This window comes from Cygnus olor, chromosome 2 (assembly GCF_009769625.2).
Source record: "Cygnus olor isolate bCygOlo1 chromosome 2, bCygOlo1.pri.v2, whole genome shotgun sequence".
Lineage (NCBI taxonomy): Eukaryota > Metazoa > Chordata > Aves > Anseriformes > Anatidae > Cygnus > Cygnus olor.
Genome location: NC_049170.1, coordinates 91645078 through 91667087, shown reverse-complemented (window position 1 = coordinate 91667087; position 22010 = coordinate 91645078). Strand labels below are relative to the sequence as shown.

Genomic DNA, 22010 nt, shown 5'->3' with positions numbered 1-22010 from the left:
GTACATAAGAACTAGTTACCAACTGAACAGTAGGAATACAGGCAACAGATAACAGCAAAGCAAACAAGTAGTCAGAGCCTGAGTCAGAGGAAGCAATGCTGAAGTGTTCATTCATATTTGTTCAACAACTTGATCGTACAAAGGAGTTAACAGAAGTATTGAACAGCACTAAATATCACAGTTGACTTGTTCAGGCAGTAAAAATATGCAAATGAAAATAAGAGAAAAGTCAAGGTAATTAAGAAATAAAGACAAAAGAGCAAAGTGATATTGGAGGTGGGAGTAATTGACTGAAGGGTTGAAAGAAAAGGCAAGAAAATTGAGATGCAGAAAATGAATTTCTATCTCCAAGTTTTCCTTAAGCTTTTCTGTGCTTAAGAGAAAATGTATTGGACATGTATGGACAAGAATAAAGTTCATAACTACTGGTATTGAAATGCAACGTGAGGTCCTTCACAGTGTGAGCATCGTGCTTTAGTCCTGTCCTGTGGGAGGTACTGGGGGAATGTTTCCATATCCTCCTGGAGAGTTGATGAGAGCTGATGTAAAAGGGCAGCTGGGAGAACGTTTCAAATATATAAAAAGGGATTCAGAAAACATGAAGTTGTGCTTCTCCTAATATGACATTGAGATTTTGAGAGAGGTGTTCATTAAGGGGTTTGCAAGAGTAGTCGAAAGTTCTTTCAGAGGAGAGGTATCCTTTCATCCTTGTGAATTCATTTAAATTTCCATTATCTTGTGTTCTCAGGATTGTGTTAATCGTAAATATTTATTCTGCCTATATGGATTTTTAGTTGTGTTATCAGTCTTATTGTAATGTCAACTTGTATCACTTTTCAGAAAGAAGCTCACAGGCAAATTGCTTTTAAGAAATAAGTACATTGAGACATCATGGAAAATCAGGCTTTGTAATAGTATAATTCAGAAAGCAAACGTCTAATTTGTGAATGCCTTATAAAAACTAAATAAGCTCAAAATGTTGAGGGACAAAAAAATTAATATGGCTGCTGCTTTTCAAAAAATACTCATTCCAAAGGTTTTGATCACTTTCTGCTATGACAGGAGATGATGTGTGGCTCGATTACAAATTTAAAATCGAGCAACTATACCTTCTGCAATAGTGTAGCCAAAAAAAAAAAAAAAAGCACAAGTTTTAGTAAGGTATTATGGACTCTATCAATATATCCTACATGATAACTCTAAATGCATTTTTGGTTATGTAACTGAAATGTGTCCAGTAATATCTAACAGCAAGATTGGCAAGATTAGAATACTTGTAATTACCAGATAACAATACAAAAATATTTAGGTGAGATTTATAAAAGGTTTAAATATCTAGTTGGACTAAATTCAGAACAAACATGAAAATTTACATAGCTTTTACAAATAAATTATATTCTCTGGGATTTAAGGTTGTTCTTTTAAATTTGGGTATTGGGTTTTCCTTAGTGTGAGACTTGTAATGCTTCTCATTGAAACAAGTAAATGTTCCCTTTGTGTCCTGTGAATGCAACCAAGGGAGCTGGATTTTCTCCTTCTGTCTTTGTACCTCCTCTCCTGCCATTGTCCAGGAGAAAAGGAAGCAGTGAGACTGTTAACAGTATTAAATAATAACCGTATAATCAGGAGTTTTAACTAATCCACCAAAAATGTTTTTTTTCTTTTACAGAGTCAGTACAAATTTGTTTGTGAAGCTATTCTTCGTGTTTACAAAGAAGGTTTGATTCGACCACTGGATTCCAGTTAGCACAGCAGTGAAGGATGAAACTATTTTCCCCTAAAAAGACTGCTTTTTAAGTAAAGCAGAGGCTTGTTTCTCAAAGCAACTAGAATGGACTAGAAGCCCCTGGGAAGACAGATGAGCACATTTGAACAGTGGCACTTTAAATTTGTCAAGAAAATTGCTATATCATGTACAGTATAAAGAAATCGTGTAGATAAATGAGAGCAATTGTGTGTAATATGCTTTATTTACATAAGCACCATAAACAATCATGGAAACCTTAATACATATCTTATCTTTCACTGCCTTAAAACACCCCTTTCTTTGGAAGTTACAAAAGTCCTTGGGTTTCTTCTGAAAATACAAAAGGAAAACTACTAGTATTGAAATTATTCAGTTTAAGAAGGTATTTAGTATCTTTGTATTGTATGGAAGTTCACTGAAGGTGAATTTGTAGCGTTCTTATTGGGACACTAAATATTCGTGAGAACGTAACCTTAACTTTAAAAGGCTGATGAAAATCTTCAAAGGCTAATGCATAACTACTGTACGTCAAGAGCTGGATAAATTAGGTATTCAGTTTCCATAAATCTATTAGTATGCCAGCTGTTATAATATGCTGTATCACTGCTTGTAATGTGCAAAATGATGCTGCATTTATACAGGTGGTACAGTCTGCATCTTTTCTTGATCGGTTTTACTTGCAGTTTATCCTTTCAACAGTGACCTACTTCTTAGTGTTAGCTATTGTATTTCTTTTCTTTCTGTTTCAACTGTCCTCCTTGACACTTGTTTTTCATTGCTTTTTCCGTATGTGGACTGAAAACATATTAACCTAAAATGAGGTTTTATTCTCTTTCACCTTTGTTTCCATGTGTATTATGAGTTCTCAGATGTAAATGTGGATTAATGTTGCACACAAGTACTAGACTTTTGACTTGCTGTATATGCAAAGTAGTCTAATCCAATACTGGAAGAAAAATTACTACTGAACCCATCAAATATGTTGCTGCTAATTCAAGGTGTGAAGCTTACAAGGGCATGGGTGTTGCTAGTGTTCAGATGGTGATAAAACATTGACTTGCTGCCCTTCAGCAAAAACTGTACTCTTATCCAGTGAAACACAATTCTCTGTTGCAAGAGTTCTGTGGATTTACTGTGTTTCTTGCTTTATGGAAATGCAGCTAAATTCACATGAAGATTGACATAGAAAGAGAGAATGAGTTTGTACATTGCTAAATAATTCACCCTAAGGTACACTGGTCTCCATTTCATTTCAAATGGGAAAATTGGACTTTCTGAACAATATAACCACATTTATATGATGTTAATTTATTTCGTGTGTGCTTTTTGATTACCCTGAGATAGTTCTTCATTTCTGAATGGTGTTAAAAAAAAATAATAATAATCTAAGGGACTCTTTAAAACTATGTTATTTAAAAGATTAGTCCTAAAAAAGGAAAAACATTTGAGGCATATTAGCCAGATGTTTATATGTATATAGAAGGGAAAATTAGACAATTCTCTTTTTAGAGATATATATATTACACATACACAAACTTTCAGATATATTTTAGAACTATGGTTTGTATTATGGATATTGTCATATATCTGGCGTTTCATTCTAGAAACTGCCATGGCTGTACAATATGCATCTTTCATGTTACCAGAAGGTTGTGTTTGTTGGTGGTTTTTTTGTTTGTTTTGTTTTGTTTTGTTTGTTTGGGTTTTTTTCCCCCAGGATGACTGAAAAGTGAATGTAGTATGTGCTAAATTGCTAACCCTGGTCTCCTGTAGGCCTAGTCCTTTCTTCCAGGTTACATTATTAGTTATAAGTAGAGAAAAGAAGATACCTGGTTACTATTTATTGATCAAAAGAGAGCTTTTTGGTTGGAACACACAGGGTCATTGGCAACACAGAAATCTTCTTGACTTTGGAGGTTAAAGTGTGAATAAATTTGTATTCGTTCTTATATATTGCATTCCAGATTTTACCTTTGCTAAAGTTTTTATAGTGCACTGGGTTTTTAAACTCCTACTTGACTGGGCACAGATTAGAAGGCAGGAGACTAACTCTGGTTCACTCTTCACTTGCTAAACTGCATCAGGTCACTCAATCCATCTGTGGCATCAAATGTGGAATACTTCTGGACCTGCACATTTTGCTTGGAAAGCTTTTTTTGAAAAATGCATGTGGAAAGTTGTTGTACAAGCTGTCTGCGGTTGTTTGGAGAACACTGAGGAGTGAGAATACGTGAGTAGTGGGCACTGAAGAACCTGTGCTTGCTGGCTAGTTTTTTAACAAAAGCTCTCTTGTTGTAATGTATGTGCCTTTCTGTTAAAACATCTTGTTCTCAAGTTGTGCTGTGACCAGATCTCAGAGTTGTTGCTTGCAGGTGGCATGACTTATAATTAATAGTTTGTCAAGAAGTGAAAAAGGCACAGGAAAAAAAAAGGCAAGAGAATAAATAGTAAGAAAATATTTAGAGCATCTCTGTGACATTTGTTTCTTTCATAGAAGTAATTGATTACTTACCGCTTGTGTTCAAGGTTAATGACATATTTCTATCACTATTTATGTTACTTCATGTTGAATATATATTTACCAAAACTTGGTACATTTCTTCAGTATGTAACTCCAGCCTTAAGATACATGGTATGGGTTTGACTTGTGTTAGTGTGTGTGTTTTTATTTGATGATGGTCGTATTATGACAACTGCTGCTCTTGTTCTGGTAAAGTTAGATGGTTTCAGTAATAGCATTCTTGAACTCTTACTTGGATTTTAATAACTTGAAATTTCTAGCCACTGATACTCTGCTTAAAGCTATAAAAACAGTAATCTCTGTATTATTTGATTTATTTTTTTTGTAAAACCACAGAGCAAATATTAACTACACAATTATCTTGTGCATTGTGTCCATCTTTATTTCAGTCTTGCTGGGTTTTGCACATGTACCTGTAGGGTCCTTATGGGAGAATGAAGGGGTTTTTATCTTCTCTCTGTACTGTGTGATGACTTTGCACTGAACAACGTATGCCTTAGATTTGATCTTGCAACCTAAGGATAATTATGAAACCATCATCTTAACTGCTGGCTTTTGTTTCTGAAAGAACTAGAAAATTAAAAAGGCACAGAGATGCTTGATTTTTCTTGTAAGAGTTTTAACTGCTAACACACAAAACGTTTGACTGTGCCAGGCAATCGACAAATAGCAGAAAATGCTGTGAAGTCAAGATTCTATATAATCTTCCTGAACTTTTTAACCTTGTGGGTTTTTTTGTGTTTTTTTTTTTTGCCTGTGCCTGTGTGAGCACGACAATAAGCATTCAAAATTTCTAGCATGGTGGAGGATGAGGGGGAAAACCTTTGAGATTTTCACCACTGTGAAATACACTAACATGAATTCCTCAGAATTAAACATATTTTGACTAAGTGGCTTAATATTTGATACAGAAATAACTAAAATGCCTATTCAGTGTGTCTTCAAGAATATTAAAAGGGAGCACGTCTGAGATAGAGGTGGGAGGGAGAGATCTTACTATTGAAAATGAGAAAAAATAGAGCCATAAGCCATGAATGCCCTTTGTGTAATAGGATGTATAAAATACAAATCATTAAAATACAACCAAACCTTGAATAGTGGTATTTTACACCAAAAAAAATAATAATAATAATGTTTTTTAATCCAGGATTTTGTTCTCTGTAATCTTGTCTTTAGATGTTGGTACTAAGTTACATTCAATCAAAATATACCTAAGAGTTCAGCAATACCTTTTAATGCACACTCTTTTTCTTTCTTTAACAGATGGTTTTCTTTTCTTCCCTCCTTTTCTACTATACAATACTTGGTTTTAAATAAATAAATAAATCTAAAGAACTGTAGCTTTGAAATATGTAATGAATTGTGCATTTGCTTTATTACAAGCATAATACTGTTTTACAAGACAAGATCCTCCTTGTAGATAGTGTTCTTAGGTGTCAGACTGAATGCATAAATGGTCCACTGGTTGAAAATAGACATGGTGTGGCTCATTTTCAATCAATTAAAATTTAAGCATTGTTACTTCACTGAAAACAGCTTTATTGTCATATGCTTAAATGTAACATTTAGGTGCAAATTTATTTTATTCATTCATACAAAGCTTTTCCAGAGTGCACGTTGGGAAGTGTTTGTGCTTCAGTTGGTAACCTGCAATTAGTCTACTTGGTTAAAAGCATTTATGAATTGAAACTATACAGAAGGTAAAGTTGTGTCATGAAGCACATTGTTCAAAGGCAGTTGAAAGCCAAGTGAATGATTAATTCATTATATAAAGCATAATGTTTTGATTAAATGAATTCTCATGCATTTAAGTTCTGACACTGATAGTGTTAAGCCATCTCAGATTACTGTCTATTTTAACAATAGCATTATATTAACAGTTTAAATATAGCAATTTAATGAAATATGGGTTAGTTTTAGTGTACTTTAAAAATATTTAATGTTTCAGTTGTTCAGTAGCTGTACAATCTTTGAACAACGGTATCCTCAATCACTATAACTTGCCTTAAGAGGGAGAAAAAAATCTTGTAATGCAAGGGAATGACTAGCGGGTGATTTTCGATGGACTTCACCATTTTTCAGCTCAGGCTAACCCTGTCACTGTAGTGCTCTGATTTGACCATTGGTAAAGAGCGATGGTTAAGGACCATGAATGTAATGGAAAAAACAAATTCTGTAGACTGCTGACACTGTTAAGTTTGGGCTATAGTTAAGACACTGGTAGCTATTCTGTTTTTTTTTTTTAATAGTTTCAAGTTCACCTTGGGAGGCGACTCCAGGAATGGGAGGCAGAATGTACCTTTTTAGACCTCTCAGATTTTGTTGCAGACTACTTGGATAAGAGTCTTAGGCGGCATGCTCTTTTGAGCTTAGCTGCAGTTTCTGAATCTTCAATGAAATTTGTGTTTAAAATATTAAAGCATTGCCTTTAATGAAACACTTCAGTTTACTGTTAGTTCCTCAGTTACTTTCTTGGCTTTCATGATATAATTTCTTGAGTTGTCATTGTTTTACCTTATCAGACACTTTCAAGTTTCTCACAACTGTAAAACTGTAGGGAATGTCTTGTTCAGGGCAGATAAGATTTGTATTTTTATTTTTTTAAAAAGGGGAGAAAATGTTTTAAACAGCTACAGTAGGGATGGGAAATGCAATTTTTCCCCCTTTATGGAATCATTTTCTGTATACTAATTGCATTATTTCTGTTGGAACAATTTCTTTAGTAAAAAGCTCTACTGTTGGGTTTTCATTTTTGTCAAACTGACCCAGAAAAGAATTCTAAGGTGAATATTTTCCTCACTTACTGCTGTTTTTAAATAACATTAAACAAAATTGAAATCTTTCCCTTATAAAAAAAAGATGTTCACTGCTTTCAATTAGTGTCTTTTTCTGTGATATATATGGAACTTGTATGGGGCTGGGTAACTAGTGAGTTTGCCACGCATGCAAAGAGGAAATATGTTTTGCTAGATCAATTAAAGCCATTAGCAACATTAATTACCAACTGAAGCCAGTCTGTCATCATATTTCTATCAGCTGTTTCTTGATAGGAAGCCTTTGGAGCTTGCTCTCCAGACATCAGGAAGTCATCTTGTGTTAAACTAAAATAGATGTGTTTTTTGTTTGTTTGTTTGTTTTTGTGTTTGGTGTTTTGTTTTGTTTTTTCAAAAAGAAAAAATACCAGTAAAAAGTGAGGTAGGGCTATTTATTAAATTACGTACAAAACACACTTATACAAAAAAAAAAAAAAAAAGGCAAGCTGATTGATGGTAACTGTTGACTTCATCAGTGCCCCACTATTTCAGAGCTTAGCATATATGAATGAAAACGTGGTATAACTGATGCTTTCTTATCTTTTATAGAAATCAAGTGAATGTATGTAGAAATTGGGTGGGGAATTGGTATATGTGCTCAAATATAAATATATTTCAAATCCAGATTTTGCAAAATAAATGTCAAGTATCAATGCTCATATTCCAGAGAGCTGTGCAGCGAGTACTAAATGTAATTTATTTAGGTTTTCACGCTTCATTGTGTAACCTTAACAGAGGAGATGTAAGATAAATAAAAGGGACAGTCCTATCAAGGCTTGAAGTTGTTGGGCATTCATAACAACAAATGATGTATTGTTTAAAACTGACCTTTGTTGCAACAAAGAGGGGAATGTGCTTAATAGTGTTTTAGTAAATTACATAAAATCTGGGAAAGCTGAAGTACAAGCAAGCTTTGTACAAGATTCCACTATTCTAGTCACTAAGTTTGTATTTTCTTATGTGTTCAGCTAATGTTTTTTGTCTGAGATGTAGAAAAGCCTTGAAAGGTAATATTCATTCAGTGATACAGCTGTTTTTATTATTTTTTTTGTCAGTGGATGTTTCTGTACCACTCTTTAGTTTCTTCGTCTGAGATCTTAGGTGCCAGTGCATTAAAGGAATAAAAGAATGTATCTGATGTATTTGGAAGGTAAGGAAAGAGTTTATTTTGTATCCCAAGCTGTGCTTTTCTTTAAAATCATTTGAAATGTAAATTCATGTTGATATTGCAAAGCCTAATTTATTGATAAAGATGTAGACACCTCCTGAAATGAATGTATCTTTTTTATTATTATTTTTATAGGAATAAAGTATTGGTTAATGTTTCCAGTATAGTTTTCTTGGGGTTTGGAACTGTTCTGAACAAGACTATTACAGCCACCATTTTATGCTTATTGGTTAAAGGCTAATGGTGAAATAAAGCATTTTTGTTTATATGGCTTTACTGTGGCTTTATTGATGAAATCATTGAGTTGTATGAAAAAGTTAATTTTTAAATGCCTTTTAAAAATCACACATGGCTGTAGCTTGAATTTTATCTAAGCAAGCAAGCTGGTATGGGAAGTGTCTGCTCCATAAAGAGTAATTTTTTTATAAAAAGCTTGCTGGAGAAGTAAAGCAACCAGCAAGCCTAAAATTTGCAGGACTATTCCCCTTTCAAAAAAAAAATTAATTAGAATTATCTTGATTAATTAAACCAATAAGCCTTTGTACTCATGACATATATGGCCGCATACACAAGTGTTTGAAAGTAGATTTTATTTAACTTTTTTTTTGCCGCTGCCTATAAAATGTGTAGATGGGATTTCCCATCCGTCACAGTACTCCCAGAGTCATCTGAGTAGCTGTATGTCCTATACCTGCTGTTACTCTGGGCTTCTTGTCATGTTTTCACAGCAAAGCAGAGACTAGTGAAGCTGTTCTTGAATTATTTTCCTTTGTGTGTGTGTGTGTATGTAAAACATAAGTTTATAGGTTTCAAACCAGAAAATACACTGAAGACTGAACCCAACACTACCAGATGGATCGAGCATTGACCTTTAAATGTTTGGGATTTGGTTAAGAACTGGAATAGCTGTTAGTAAGCACTTTTTGCTATTGGCAGGAGATGGCTCTGCCTACTAGGCTTTTTTAAACTTGAGACCAGATTCTAATCCTTCAGAATGATTGCTGAGCACCCTGATGAAGCTACAAATTCAATGAAATCTTGGTGAGAGAAAGTACAAGGCCAAAACGAGCCATGTGGGCAGCTGGGCCATAGAATATACGTAAGGTTGGAATCTCTTACAGGTGCAGAGCAAACTATACAATGTTGGAGGTTTTGCTGAAAATCCACATGAAACAGCTTACAGAAAGAGGTGGCAGTGCCTTCAGTACGTGTTAGCAGGATAGGACATGGAAGAGCCTTTTGGAGGATATTTAAGGCAGAAGTAGATGTATGCATGCTTCACTTGCTTGTATACTTGACTCCAAACCCAGAATTGTGTTGTCAAGGCTTGCCCTGAGCTTTTAGACTGTTCTCATTTAAAACTAAGTATTGAACTGTTGCTCCTTGCAAACTACAAAGCAATAACTTGTCTGAGTATGTGGATCCTCAGCTCTGATCTGAGTAGCTCGGATCATGCATGTTCAGAAGCATTAACATAAACATAGTATAGCTCTTTGGATTTACGTTGATTTATACAGATTCCAAGTTATCATCTGCTCTCTGGTTTCAAAGCGGGCTAACTTAAGTATAATAATTAGCCAAAGAGGATGTAGTGACTCCAGCCTTCTGGTTACATGCCAAAAATTGAAGTGTATTTTGTTTTTGAAGCTACTTGTTGCTGTATCCAGACCAGATGCAATGTTATTTTGTGTTCAGAAAGTCGTATCTGTATTATTTTCACCTGTGCTGCTGCAATATGTATTAGTTTAAGAATTGCTATTACAAGAGAATCCACCCTCATTGCTTAAGTGTTCCTCAGAAATCTCATTGCTGAGGGCATTTGCATTTTGAATAAAGCGTCATTTTTGTCCTCACGGGGATTTGCTCACAGAGTTTCCTGTAGTACTGTATCTCCGCTACATCTGTAGTGCTGCCTGCATTTCATGAGATACTGGAGGATAGGCAGGAGGCCCTGGCTCTCGGGCATGCAGCTGGGAACAGCCCACTTGTCCAAGAGCTCTTCATTGTACTGTGAAGCCATGGGGCTACTTTTGAAGATTAAAGCGGGAACTGAGGGAGAAACAGAACTGCCAGCTCAAGGCAAGTTAAGTTAGGACTGAACAGAGCCCAGATGCTACACACAAGGACCACAGAAGGATGCTACATGCTATGGGACCAGAGCATGACTGGACCTTCTGAAGCAGCAGGTGGATGACAATTTACAAGGAGCTTCTTCCTCTTCTTCCTGTTCCCTTTAGATTTTTACTTGAAGGAAGGCAGGCAATTAGCTAAATTTCCTGTGGTAGGAGTGATAGAGCTGGTCTGAGTCCCCTTTGGAGTGGAAAGGTTTCCTCTCTCCTGTAAAGCCAACTGTTCTTTCACAGCCCAATGCAAGTCATGTTACTATCCTGTTACCTTACAGAAGTAGCAGTAAGTACTTAAAACCAGCCTGGTCAAACCAACAAGAAAACAGTTAGAGCTCCTGAGCTGCGTGAGCCATGTAACCAAGAAACTCATCTTAGCAAATCCTATTGCAAGAGGAGCCTTGAAGACTCGCTGAAATTGCATGACTTTCAAATGCTGTCTTGTTCTCTGTCAAGTGTATAGTGGGGGGGGGGGGGGGGTGTATAAACACCTGTATATACATATATGCATGTGTGCATATATGTGTAAAAGAATATATAAATGAATAATGAAAGTAACTCCAAATAGGTCAGAGCAGGCATACATTCACTTTGACTTCTCAAACACAGAATCCAAAAGGGAGGAGTCTATAACCAAGGTGGCAATGCAGGTAATATAAATTCATGTATTAATGATGAGTGCTGTCTTCCATGACACTGTAATCTTTGTACTAAAGTAAAAACTTGATCTGAGATACTGAAAAAAATTGTGTATATCACCTGTTTTTATTATTTATCTGCATAGTGTTTGCTTTTGCAGATTCCTGTAATGTATGTAGAAATTTACTTGTCCAATTAACACTGAATATTACTTGCTTTTTTTGCCATCTGTGATAAAGTATGTTGTTGTTTTTTTTTGTTTTTGTTTTATCATTGCAACAAGGTTATTTAGATTGAGGACTTTTCTAAGACTTCACTTCAATAAGTGAATTTCCTGGAATTTGAGGGAGTTTAGATGGCAAAGAATAGGGAAAATAAAATACTCTATGTAGCCGTAATTGCATTCAGCCTATACTTAAACTGACTTACATACCATGTCTTGTGTTCTTAATCAAACCACTTATTTGAGTTTATCTGATACAATTAGGGTGCTTGATGCTGTGCAAATAACTATCAAGTGCAGTCCCAGTCCCAAAGGGCTCTCAGATTGGTTCAGAGCAGAGACAAAATGGTGTATATGTGCACAATCAAGCATACAATGGGATGTAATGAAGCAGGTATACAATATCCTTCTCCTAGGCTAAATAAGAAAGCAAGTAAATGTACTCTTCCTCCATCATGGCTCAGTAACAGAAACAATCCCACAAATCATTTCAGCAGATGTGTTAGGAGCAGAAGCCAAGCCATGTGAACTGAGAGGGTTTCTGAAGCATCCAAGTGCAAACAGGGAACGGTATTGTTTGGAGCCTGGATTATCCAAGCACAGAAAGAAGAAAGTCATAGAAACTGGAAGTAAGGCATTGGCACAGTGCCTTGAGAGGAAGCCCACATAGTGCAGCGCACTTTCTGGAAAGAGACTTGAAACCCTGCACAAAAATTTGCTCCTGCTGTGATCCTATTGTTTAATGGAAATAGGACCTTGGTGAAACTGTGCTGATTACTTAAAGATTTGTACAAAAAAAAAAAAATTCTAGTACAAGGATTTTGCTAGCTTTTTTACATTGCTTGTTTATGCAAAAAGGAGAAAAAAAAAAAAAAGGTAGTAATAGCTGAAATTTTGCAAAGGAGAACACATTTCTTATAACCCCCAATGGATAAAGTACTGTGAATATCTTGTTGCCAAGCAAAGTCTGATTTACCATAGTGTGAGATGCGGTTATTTATATCCGTTCTCCAAAGGGGTAAGGCTAGGTACAGGGACAGTTGCTCACAGCAAAGCTATCAGATCAGGGATCTGAACTTGCAGGCTAAATTCTGGTCCTCTGCACATGCCAGGGGTAATGCCAGGGATAATACCAGCTCCCAGACTGCTTTACTTGTTCTGTGGGATGTCCTATTTGTAGAAAAATGTTATGTGAGGTTCTGCTCTTGAGAAGGCTTGTATTAAAAATGATTGTGTTACTGGCTATAGCTGGTAGGAAGGAAGCAATAGCTTTGGGGGGCCGCATCGGGACAAAACAGTTTACAAGGGAGTGAAACATTCGCTTTTCCCAGGGTGAATTTAAGTGTAGCCCACTCAGCATCCTCTCTGTGCTAGCAGTGGCCATCCCTTCCTTAACCTAGTTTGTTCTCCTCCATCGCTCGCAACACATGTGCCTCCCCTGTGTGCACAGCGTGTTAAAAATTCTGGCTCTGGCAAGTGGGTAGAGGTGGGTGAGTTGCTGTTGTGCTGGAACAGATGGTGTCTGCAATGCAGCCACCAGCCTTGTGTGTATGCTGTAGGTGGTTGCTAAAGGAAAAGGGAATAATTCAGCACTTTTGTTGAAGATCTTCGTTGGCTTTCTCTTATTTATTGGGGCGGGGGGGGGGGGGGGGGGGGGGACAATTAGGAAGCTGGGGTCAGTTTGCGGGCTCTAGTGGCTGATGGTTGTCAACGATGAGGCTTGGTTTATTTAGAAGGGAGCTTGATGCACTGTGCCAAGGTAACGTGATGGGGATAGTTAAGGGGAATCTAACTAATGGCTTTCTGCCTCTTGATAATTTGCAAGGAGAGGGATTACTGGACCACAGCCCACCACTTCCACGTGTTCCCATCTTCCTCTAGTATGTCACCATTACGTATCTTAGCTGAGGCCTGCACTTGGGCCACCAGCCCCTTGCCTGGTACCGTGGCCTGCACGCTGCCCCTTGCCCTGCCAGCAAACAGCCTGTGGCTTCCAACAGGTTCCTCCTCCCACTCGGAGGCCTGGGGCAGGCAGGTGGGGACACCCCCCATGCCCCTGGGCATAGTGGCTCCTCTCCTGCCTTGCTGCCCCTCAAGTGACACCATGCGGGCACCTGCTCCAGGCCACAGTGATCGCCTGGCCACTGCCACAGGGCCTGGTGTGCTGCACACCCTCCTTGCAGGATCCCCTTCCATGGGGGGGTTGAAGAAAGTGTAAAGGAGATGTTGAGAGTGATGGCTGGTAAATAATCAGGTACGTTGGTGATCCTCCATAAAAAAAAAAAAAAAAAAAAAAGGAGGATCCATTATGGATCCTCCTGCTCCTGCCCCCTGGGTTTGAGGTCCTGTGTTGGTTTGTGGGGCGTTGGGGATGTACCCCATGCATGTCAATGCATCTGTGCTAATTGCTTTCGTTTGGGAAAGGCATCAAAGGTTGACTGGTTGGGAGTAGCTTTTCATGAAGGTTTTTCTGTAATGATGATAAATATCTTGATAAATGTGCTTTTTGTTGCAATATTTCATCTGTGACAGATAGTTTCTTTAGCTAAAGAGACTCGAATCTACATGAGGGAAAAACTGACAAAGCTTGGAGGATGAGGTAGAGTATTCACGTCCAACAGCCCATGAGCATATTTTTTTAGTACAAAAATTGCAGAATATCCTTGAAGACCCGTGGCATTGAAAGTAGGCGCTGAAATCCCTTGTTTAATCATGCAGCAAAGGGTCTGACGTCAGCCCTTCACTGAGAGCTGTAACACAACCTTTGCTGATTTCCCAGTAACGTTGTACTGTGAGCTCCTGCCTAATAAAATTAGAAGATAATTCACATATGTTGTATACTTCACAGCTTAATGTTTCATGCTGAGTGATGTAAGGTATTTATCAATTGGTTTAATAGATCAGATCTCTGCCTGCATCTCCCCACGCTCAGCTGCATGTGGATTGAGGCTGACAACTCTGCCTTTATGAAAACGTTCCTTCCTCAACCCTGTGACTAATGCAGATAATTATTTTTAAGACAACTCTGGATACCACTGCAGTACGCTTTCGTGTGCACACAGAAATGTGTATTTACATTCATCTGGCATTTGTGAACCCTAGGGCTCTGTATAAATCTTGCTCTTACAGTGCAGTTTAAATAAATATTTTGTGGGGCCAGTGCCACAGTGGGGAGCCAGTTTGCACAGTCTGGATAACCAGAGGAATAAAACAATGATTGTGAAATAAATGAAGATAAGCATCAAAGAGATCTCATTTCATGGCATGCTATTAAGCTCTTGTAGTCCAGAAGACCCTTGAGGTTGGTCTGTTTCCTACATTGACCTATAATTTCTCCTATCTAAACCCAGCTGAACTTGGGAAAGGCTAAAACCATCTTCTAAATGAGTGGAGGGCAGTAGTGGAATGGAAAAGGATTTGAAAAATCAGAAGCAGAGCCCTTCACGTGAGCTTTGCCTTGCTTTGCTTCCAGGGCTAGGCAGGGTGTCACAACAGCAAGGAGGCAGGAGGACTTTGTTGTGATTCTGCATCTGGAGAAATGGCTGGCCTGACTTATGCACTGGAAACAACAGTGAATAAATTCTTGTGACGCTTACATAAAATAAAGAAAAAAAAAAAGTCACTCTCTTAGCTTTTTACATCCCAGTATGGCAATGGGTTGAAAGCTAGATTGATTTGATCTGATTTTTAATGAGTTGGTGTTGGTGGTTGCTTGTATCTTGGTTGCTTGCTGCATGTTCACATATAATTAGATAATTTGTTCCAGTGCTTTTCTAGGAATTGAAATCGAAACCACTTGCTCTATTATCCTCAGACATTTCAATTTCTTTTTCTTTTTTAAGGATGTACATCTTGCTTGGCTCTTTCCCATTATCCCACGCTTTCTCCAAGTGCTCAGCAAAAACTTCTAGTGGTTCTGACAAGCAGCCTGGATGTATCTATCTCTGTTCTGCCTTACCAGAATACTCTTTGGCTTGCTCCTCTTCTGGAATCATCTTGGCACTTACACCACATCCCTGGGCATTATTCTCCTACCCATCCATGCTCTAGCTGGATCTCTTTCAGTGAACACTAAAGCAGAGAGGCATTAATTGCTCTGATCCTCAGTGCTGCCTGCTCCTTTCCCACTGAGAAGTGATTATTGTCTTGCTAATATGTTGATTTACATACTTTCCTGTTAAAGATTACCGTTCTCTGGGACTGGTTTGAGTCTTGGCCTTTGATTTTACCCTTATGAATTCACGCACTTCTGTCATGTTTACCTTGAATAACTTAACACATTTCCTAATTTTTATATTCTTCTTCAGTTTCAGGCTGTTGCAGAGCTTCTGACAGAGTCAAGTTATGCTTCCTCCACACTGGCACAGCACGTGCATGTGCTGTTAACAGTGTTCCTGTAAGGAGCTACAGAGCCTCCTAAACTCCCTAGTCTCTTTCCAGAAAACCATTGCTGTCCTTGAGTGATGAAAATCATTGAATGTCCAAGAGCATTCCAAGAAGATCTTGAGTCTTTTGCCTGTTTAAGAGCTTTCTTTTGGGAAAGGAAAAGGCAACCAAAGTCTGCACCTAATGGCTTAGGGAAAAAATAAAGGGGGGAAAAAAAAAAAGGTAGTTGAAACTGTCTACCTAATGTTTATTATTAGATAACCTGCAACAGAACTTGAGTGTGTCCCATGCTTCTTTGCCTATTTTCATTACTAACTGGGGACTTAAAATAAGTTTATCCCTGTGTCCCGTCAGAAAAAAAAAAAAAGTAGAAGATAAAAATAAAATAATCCACTGATACATCAAACAAAATAATTCCTTTTTCCTTGTTAGCTTTTCCTATACCGCTATAAACTTTTTTCCTAATACTCATTTTAACAGCAAGATAAGAACCAAGGAAAATTTCTATCCTTTACTTGATGCAGCAGGAAATGTGATCACTGAGGGTAAGGATAAGGCTGAGGTTCTCAATGCTTTCTTTACATCTGTGTTTAATAGTTGGATCAGTTATCCTCAGGGTGCTTTACTCTTTACTTTACAGGGTACTTACAGGGACCTGGACGTCCCCTGTGATTCAGGTAGAGAATCCCCCCCTGTGATCCAGGAAGAGACAAGTAGAGACCTGCTCCTCCGTCTGGAGGAGCATACCTTTAAGGCTTCACCAGACAGCCTCCCTCTCCTGCCGAAGCCCATGGAGAGCAGCAGTACTGCTCCAGTCCTGCACCAGTCATGCAGCCCTTGCACGAGCCTGGCTGGCACTCCCCATGTGCAGGCAAGCATGGGCTCAGAAGCAACAAATCACAGCTCTTATCAGGCCCTCAGTGGCTCTTAGAGCTAAAACCACTTCAGTGTTTTTTGTTTTTTTTTCTTCCCCACTCCCATCTCATTTTCCATAAAAAAATATTAACAATGTGGCTTTTTTCATCAAATATTTTCTCCTGGGGTAGAAATTCATTTTCTGCCCTCTTGAAATTCTTCCTTCCTGGATCCCAGGGGAGAAAAGCAATATCAAAGCCCGGGCTGCTGAAGTGATACGTGCACAATGTTCTGACAAGCAATGGCAAAGAGACTTGATTGTATTTGCATCTCACAGCAGCTGACACTAATGTGCACAGCTGAAATAAATCCAAACGGTACCGCACATTTATGATCAATGCTTAAGCAAGTTGCTAGCTTAGTAATCAGAAAGGCTAATGATGATTAAATTTGCCTGGAAATACACTGGCACGCAATAAGTAATATTTTTATCTCCTTGCATAACTGAATTAGATTTGAAAGCTACACAAAAACTACACAGAATCTTTCCTTTAAGCTGGATATATGCTTCTAGATGCCTTAGAGGCAGCATTTATGTATTTTCTGAACATTAGTAAGTGCACTGGAGGCCAAGCCTGTTGGAGCACTTCTGCTGGAGAGGAAGGAAGAGCAGGCACTTCAGGCAGTGCCGGGGTGGTGATGTGGGCACCAGCAGGCTGGGCTGGGATGCAGCGAGTGAGGGATGTGTGAGTGAGGAGTGAGGGAGGTGAACTTCTGCTCATCATTTCAGGAGTAGTTTCCTGCTGATAGACAGCAGAGAGAGGCCTAGCACCCAGCCGAGGCTGCCCGGAAGACGTTAGCCTGACATATTGCAGCGCACCAGCACAGCACCTGTGCTGGTAGAGCACAAGTGAGAGGATTAGTTTTATTCCTTTGCACATCATGTGTCCCTGTTGTCAGATGGGTGAGAGGGAGTTCAGTTAATAACAAAAGTGATGCACAATCTTTTTCCTCCTGGCACAGTTCTCTGCTCTGGAGCACCAGGCGTGGATGTAGCTGGGTAAAGGTTTCACCTTCCTGTGTATTACTCACTGTCAGGTCTGGATATTTTACCTAAGGCAGGTTCCTGCTGTTCACTTACTGACTTACCGTGATTTTTGTCCTTCCCCTTTCATCCTGCACAACCCAGGGAACTGCTCAGGTGATGGCCCAAGCCACCTCCTGCAAGCAGTGGGGGTGAGTAGGGCTGGAGGAAGCTGGCTGTGCCTGGAAACAGCAGCTGAGCCAACAAGGCAGAGACAGGATGGCTCTAAGAGCTCTTGTGCTTGCCTTATGCTTAGAGGTATGTGGGTAATTTATTCCTGGGGTGACAGGTGCCACTGATGGAGAAGGGGATGCAGGCACAGAAAGCATCCTCTCTGGGAGGTTTTCCTGCATTAAGCCTTCTTTAATCTCTGTTTCTGCTGGCCATATCATTTTGGTGCTTAACAGGGACGTACGCTCAACCTTAAAGAGTGACTAAAACGTGACACATTTCCCTGCAGCTTGGCTTACAGCCAGCCCTACCTGCTGGCTTTAGTGACTGCGGGTGCTCCTGTGGTGCTGGGAGGGACCCCTGTCACCAGGATACGAGCTGGACTCGCTGCTCGGTCCCCTGCAGTCGCAAGAGCTGCTAAGTGGTAAATCCCTCCTGTTGCACCAAATTCCCTCATCACGTGCAATTGCAGGACCTTCCTCAAAGCAATTTGTGAGCAAGGGGGTTTCTCAGACAGCAGGTTTACAGCTGTCACTTACTGCGATGGGTTAACTTCTTCCAGTGGAAATGTGCTGGCTCAAGGCTCCAACAAGAAAGAGACCCTGGAAAGCCCTTGCCAGTGGCCAGCTGCAAGCAGAAGGGTGGCCATGGGGTCACCTCAAGGTTCTTCCTTGGCTTGTAGCTAAGTCTCTAGGGAAAGAAGAGATCCTAGAGGCTGTCTGATCTAACATATAGCTTCTCACATGCTTGCTTGTAGTTCTGGCTTATTGGTGGGTCTAGGACTGCACCCAAGAATCTCCTTTACCTGTCAGCTTGAAAGCACCATCCTGCCTGAGCCTACAGAGCAGCCACTCAGCAAGTACCCAGGGAAATCCCAGCACTGTGGTAATAAAACGGCTTGGAAAAAGTGGAGTTTTTGCCATGGGTCTCAAGCAACCACTTGATATTTTTGTTAGTCAAGATATTCAGAACAGAAATGTTCTGCTTTGAGAAGCTGGGTGTTTTTCTCTTACTAGGACTGACGCTCTTATGCCACCCAAACATCAAACATCAGTATTTCTGCAGTCCACAGGATGCATTCCCCACCTTCAGAATTAGCAAATGTCATTTGTGGATTTGCTGGCTTGGATGCATACGCAGGAAACCCACCCCTCATTTGGTCATCCCATGTAGAAGAACTGATGCCACATCAGACCTCTGTCTCCTTTCAGAAACAGTGATCATCGCAGGCTGCATTAGTCAACTAATTTATCTGGCCACATTGTGCCAGCCATACCAATATAGTCTGTGTTCCCTCCCTTCCTTTCAGCACATTTTGGGGACCAAAATTTGTTCTGCTTACCATTTCTGTGAATAGGATGGGGAGATATGGTCTAGAGCTGTTTGCTCATTTGGTTTTTTTTTTTCTTCTTCTTGTCTTGTGATGGAGTATCTGGCCTTCTGGAGCATGCACAGTCTCTGATTAAAACAGTGATCAAGTCTTTAGATGACTGTGAGAAGGTCACTTCACTGCTGTGGAACCCAAGTGGTCTTTGGGATTTCCTTAGGTGATGCAGTACCCACCGTGCTTTGGCAGCAAAGCTGGACACTTGCAGGAGATAACTCATCTCAGGAACTTTTGAATTCTTGTATCATCTTCTGCTCAGCAGCCCCTCCTGTCCTATTATTTCCCCCAGCCACTACTGATTTTCCCCATCTGACTTTTTAGGTCTTCCTTCTTGCAGCGGACCCAAAAGCAGTTCAGCACAATGTGCTGCTGCTCTGTGCTCTCCTGCAGATTTACCGTGATGAATATTCAAGCAGGAGGGGTGTGATTTTGTGGGCTTTTCTGGTTGCAAACTCTTACACTCTCAAGCTGCTTTCATGAGAGGCTAAAAGCTTTGCTATATGTATATGAAAATTGTAGCCTCTTTTTAATTGGAAAGAATTATGATCAAAAGCTGAATGTTGCAACAGCATCATCCACTATTTCTTCCACAGAAGCACAAATAACCTCTTAGAGGAAAGGAGGAAAGATACTGTGTGGCACACTTGCAAAGCTGGTGTGTTGTCCTTCTGCTTGTCCAGGTAAATATAGAGGTGGTACATGTAAATGCTCCTGTCTTGGAAAACAAACAAACAAACAAAAACCAACCAACCAAAAAACCACGAAAAACCCAACACCCTGCTGCTTTTCCTCCCAGCAGCAGTCCAAATCATAGCAAACTTGTGGCTTGGCTTTCTTCTAAAGCAGGAGGGAGCACTGGCTGCTCAAAGCCCATCATATTTTATTGATATGCATTTCCTAGCTTTAGAGCAAAGGTCATCTCAAGCAGTGTACAAAGAAACCCCTGCTCAAAGAAAGCTCATCCTTATGAGCCCAGAGTTACGGTTTCATACATTTTCTTTCTAAATACAGGGAATAAGCCTGAGAGCAGGCTCCCATTCTTCATACCACAATTTCTCTCAAAATAATTTTTTATTATTATTAAAAACAAACAAACAACAAACCAACCAACCAAGAAAGCCTCCAATCCCTTACAATGCAATATTTTTTTGAAGATTAAAAACTTGCTCAGAAGAATTAGACAATCTAACAGGGCCACCTAGTGATGCCACCAGTGACAACATACAGCAAGGACTGCAGCAGGTCCCAGCCTAGCCACCAGCCTGCAGTATGCAGCCAAAGAGGAACGGAGAAGGACACCTTGGAGTTTATATTCCCCAGTGCTCTGGGGTGTGTTACAGCATTGAGCACAGCTGGGGCACCTGATCTGGATGTATTGATGTTGTTTCTTCAGATATTATAATAATTACTTCTGTTGTGAAAGCTTGCAAAGAGCCTGCACCAGGTCCCGCCTCTTCCAGAGCCCGAGATAATACTTTCTCTGCAAGGGAGAGTTGCTATGTTGTTTTCAGTGCTAAATTATGACTAAACCCAGCTTCTTGTATGCTTTTTTTAATGCTACCTGGCAAGCTATATAACATCTTTATTGCTTTTTGCTGCCTGATTTCCATGTGCCTGTAAGGGCTGTGTAGTGAGCATATTGCAGGTTGTACTTTTGTATAAACAGGCTGGCATTTAGCTAAGCTTGAAGGAGAGTCCTTTATTTCTCCTATCAATTTCACTACAGCCAGATGCACCTCATCTCCTGACTCATAAAAAAGCTATGTGCAATAGTGTTCATGCCTGAGGAAGCAAGCAAAAGCCTTGAGACAACCAAGCCAGAGATAAAATACTGAGCAGCTTCACTGGTTTCTTGGGGGCTCCAACCCATGGGCCGGACATCATGGTTACCTTTTGCAGGAATACCTGCAGATGAAATTAGCTTGCCTACTCCCCCTACAAGCAACTGTGGGGTGCAGTTATGAGCCTGTTCAATGCATTAGAAGGGAGATAGGCAGCAAGGTATTAGAGTTTGCAGAAGCTGTCAGCCTGGCTTAATAGAACTGTAATACTTTTTTTTTTTTTTTTTTTTTTCCTGCTGGGAAAGATTTGGTCCTGGTCAGCCTCGGGACTCCATTTTGGAAGCCCAGTGCTTCCTGGGAACGTGCACATTTTGTCCCATGAGCGTATTTGTCTTCAGTGGTCACCTGATGAAGCACACCCTTCACGTGGCAGTTTTCTTCTGGCATGAAGAAACGTCTTGCAGTGTTTACCTTGACACCTGGTAAGGCCATAGGAGAGGACCCTGCTTCTCCAAAAGGTCTTGGGGAGGGAGGGGTCTCAGGTAACATGGAGAAGCCCTGGCATGCAAATGTGTCCTCTTGCTGCTGACAGTGTATCATCACAATACAGGAAGGTCTTCTTGAGAATTCATTCAGTCTTCCTTGTGCCAGCTGTTACACTCACGTTTCTATGACTCAACTCAGAAAACAGCACACAGCTCTGTCTGCTTCACCTTTGCATATAACCAGTACAGATTTGTAAATGGAAAGATACAGGTGTCCTGGCCTTTATTCTACTACTTAGAACAACATTTCTAATTGCAAGTCTTTAAGAAGAACTGAACTACAAATAAAATCTGAGTTTTGGTCCTAAAAAGACCTGGTAACATCCTTTCATTTTCTGAATGCCATGAGACATGCTAGGTCACTATATATTTTGTGCGGCAATGAAATTGCATGGATGGATAATGCCAACTGATTTGCCCCAGACCAATCCAGTAGCAGTGACAAGGGGAATGACCTGTATCCTGACTCTATGGCCTGCTCTAAAACCTTGAGTAAGATTCTGCATCGCAGACAGTATATCAGTCTTCTCAAGTCCTCCTAGAGAATTAACTTTTCTCATTTTGTTC

At 39.6% G+C, this 22010-nt stretch overlaps 1 protein-coding gene across 6 annotated transcripts in view; it reads left to right on the top strand.

Moving 5' to 3' along the window:
- PTPN3 (protein tyrosine phosphatase non-receptor type 3) overlaps positions 1–8515 on the top strand; it is a 175865-nt gene extending 167350 nt beyond the window's left edge. For all 6 annotated transcript variants that reach the window (XM_040549004.1, XM_040549003.1, XM_040549007.1 and 3 more), the window contains one exon: positions 1670–8515. In XM_040549004.1, coding sequence (XP_040404938.1) covers positions 1670–1747 — 78 coding nt within the window. In that variant the 3' untranslated portion in view covers positions 1748–8515. The remainder of the gene's footprint in view (positions 1–1669) is intronic.
- Positions 8516–22010: the final 13495 nt, after the last annotated feature.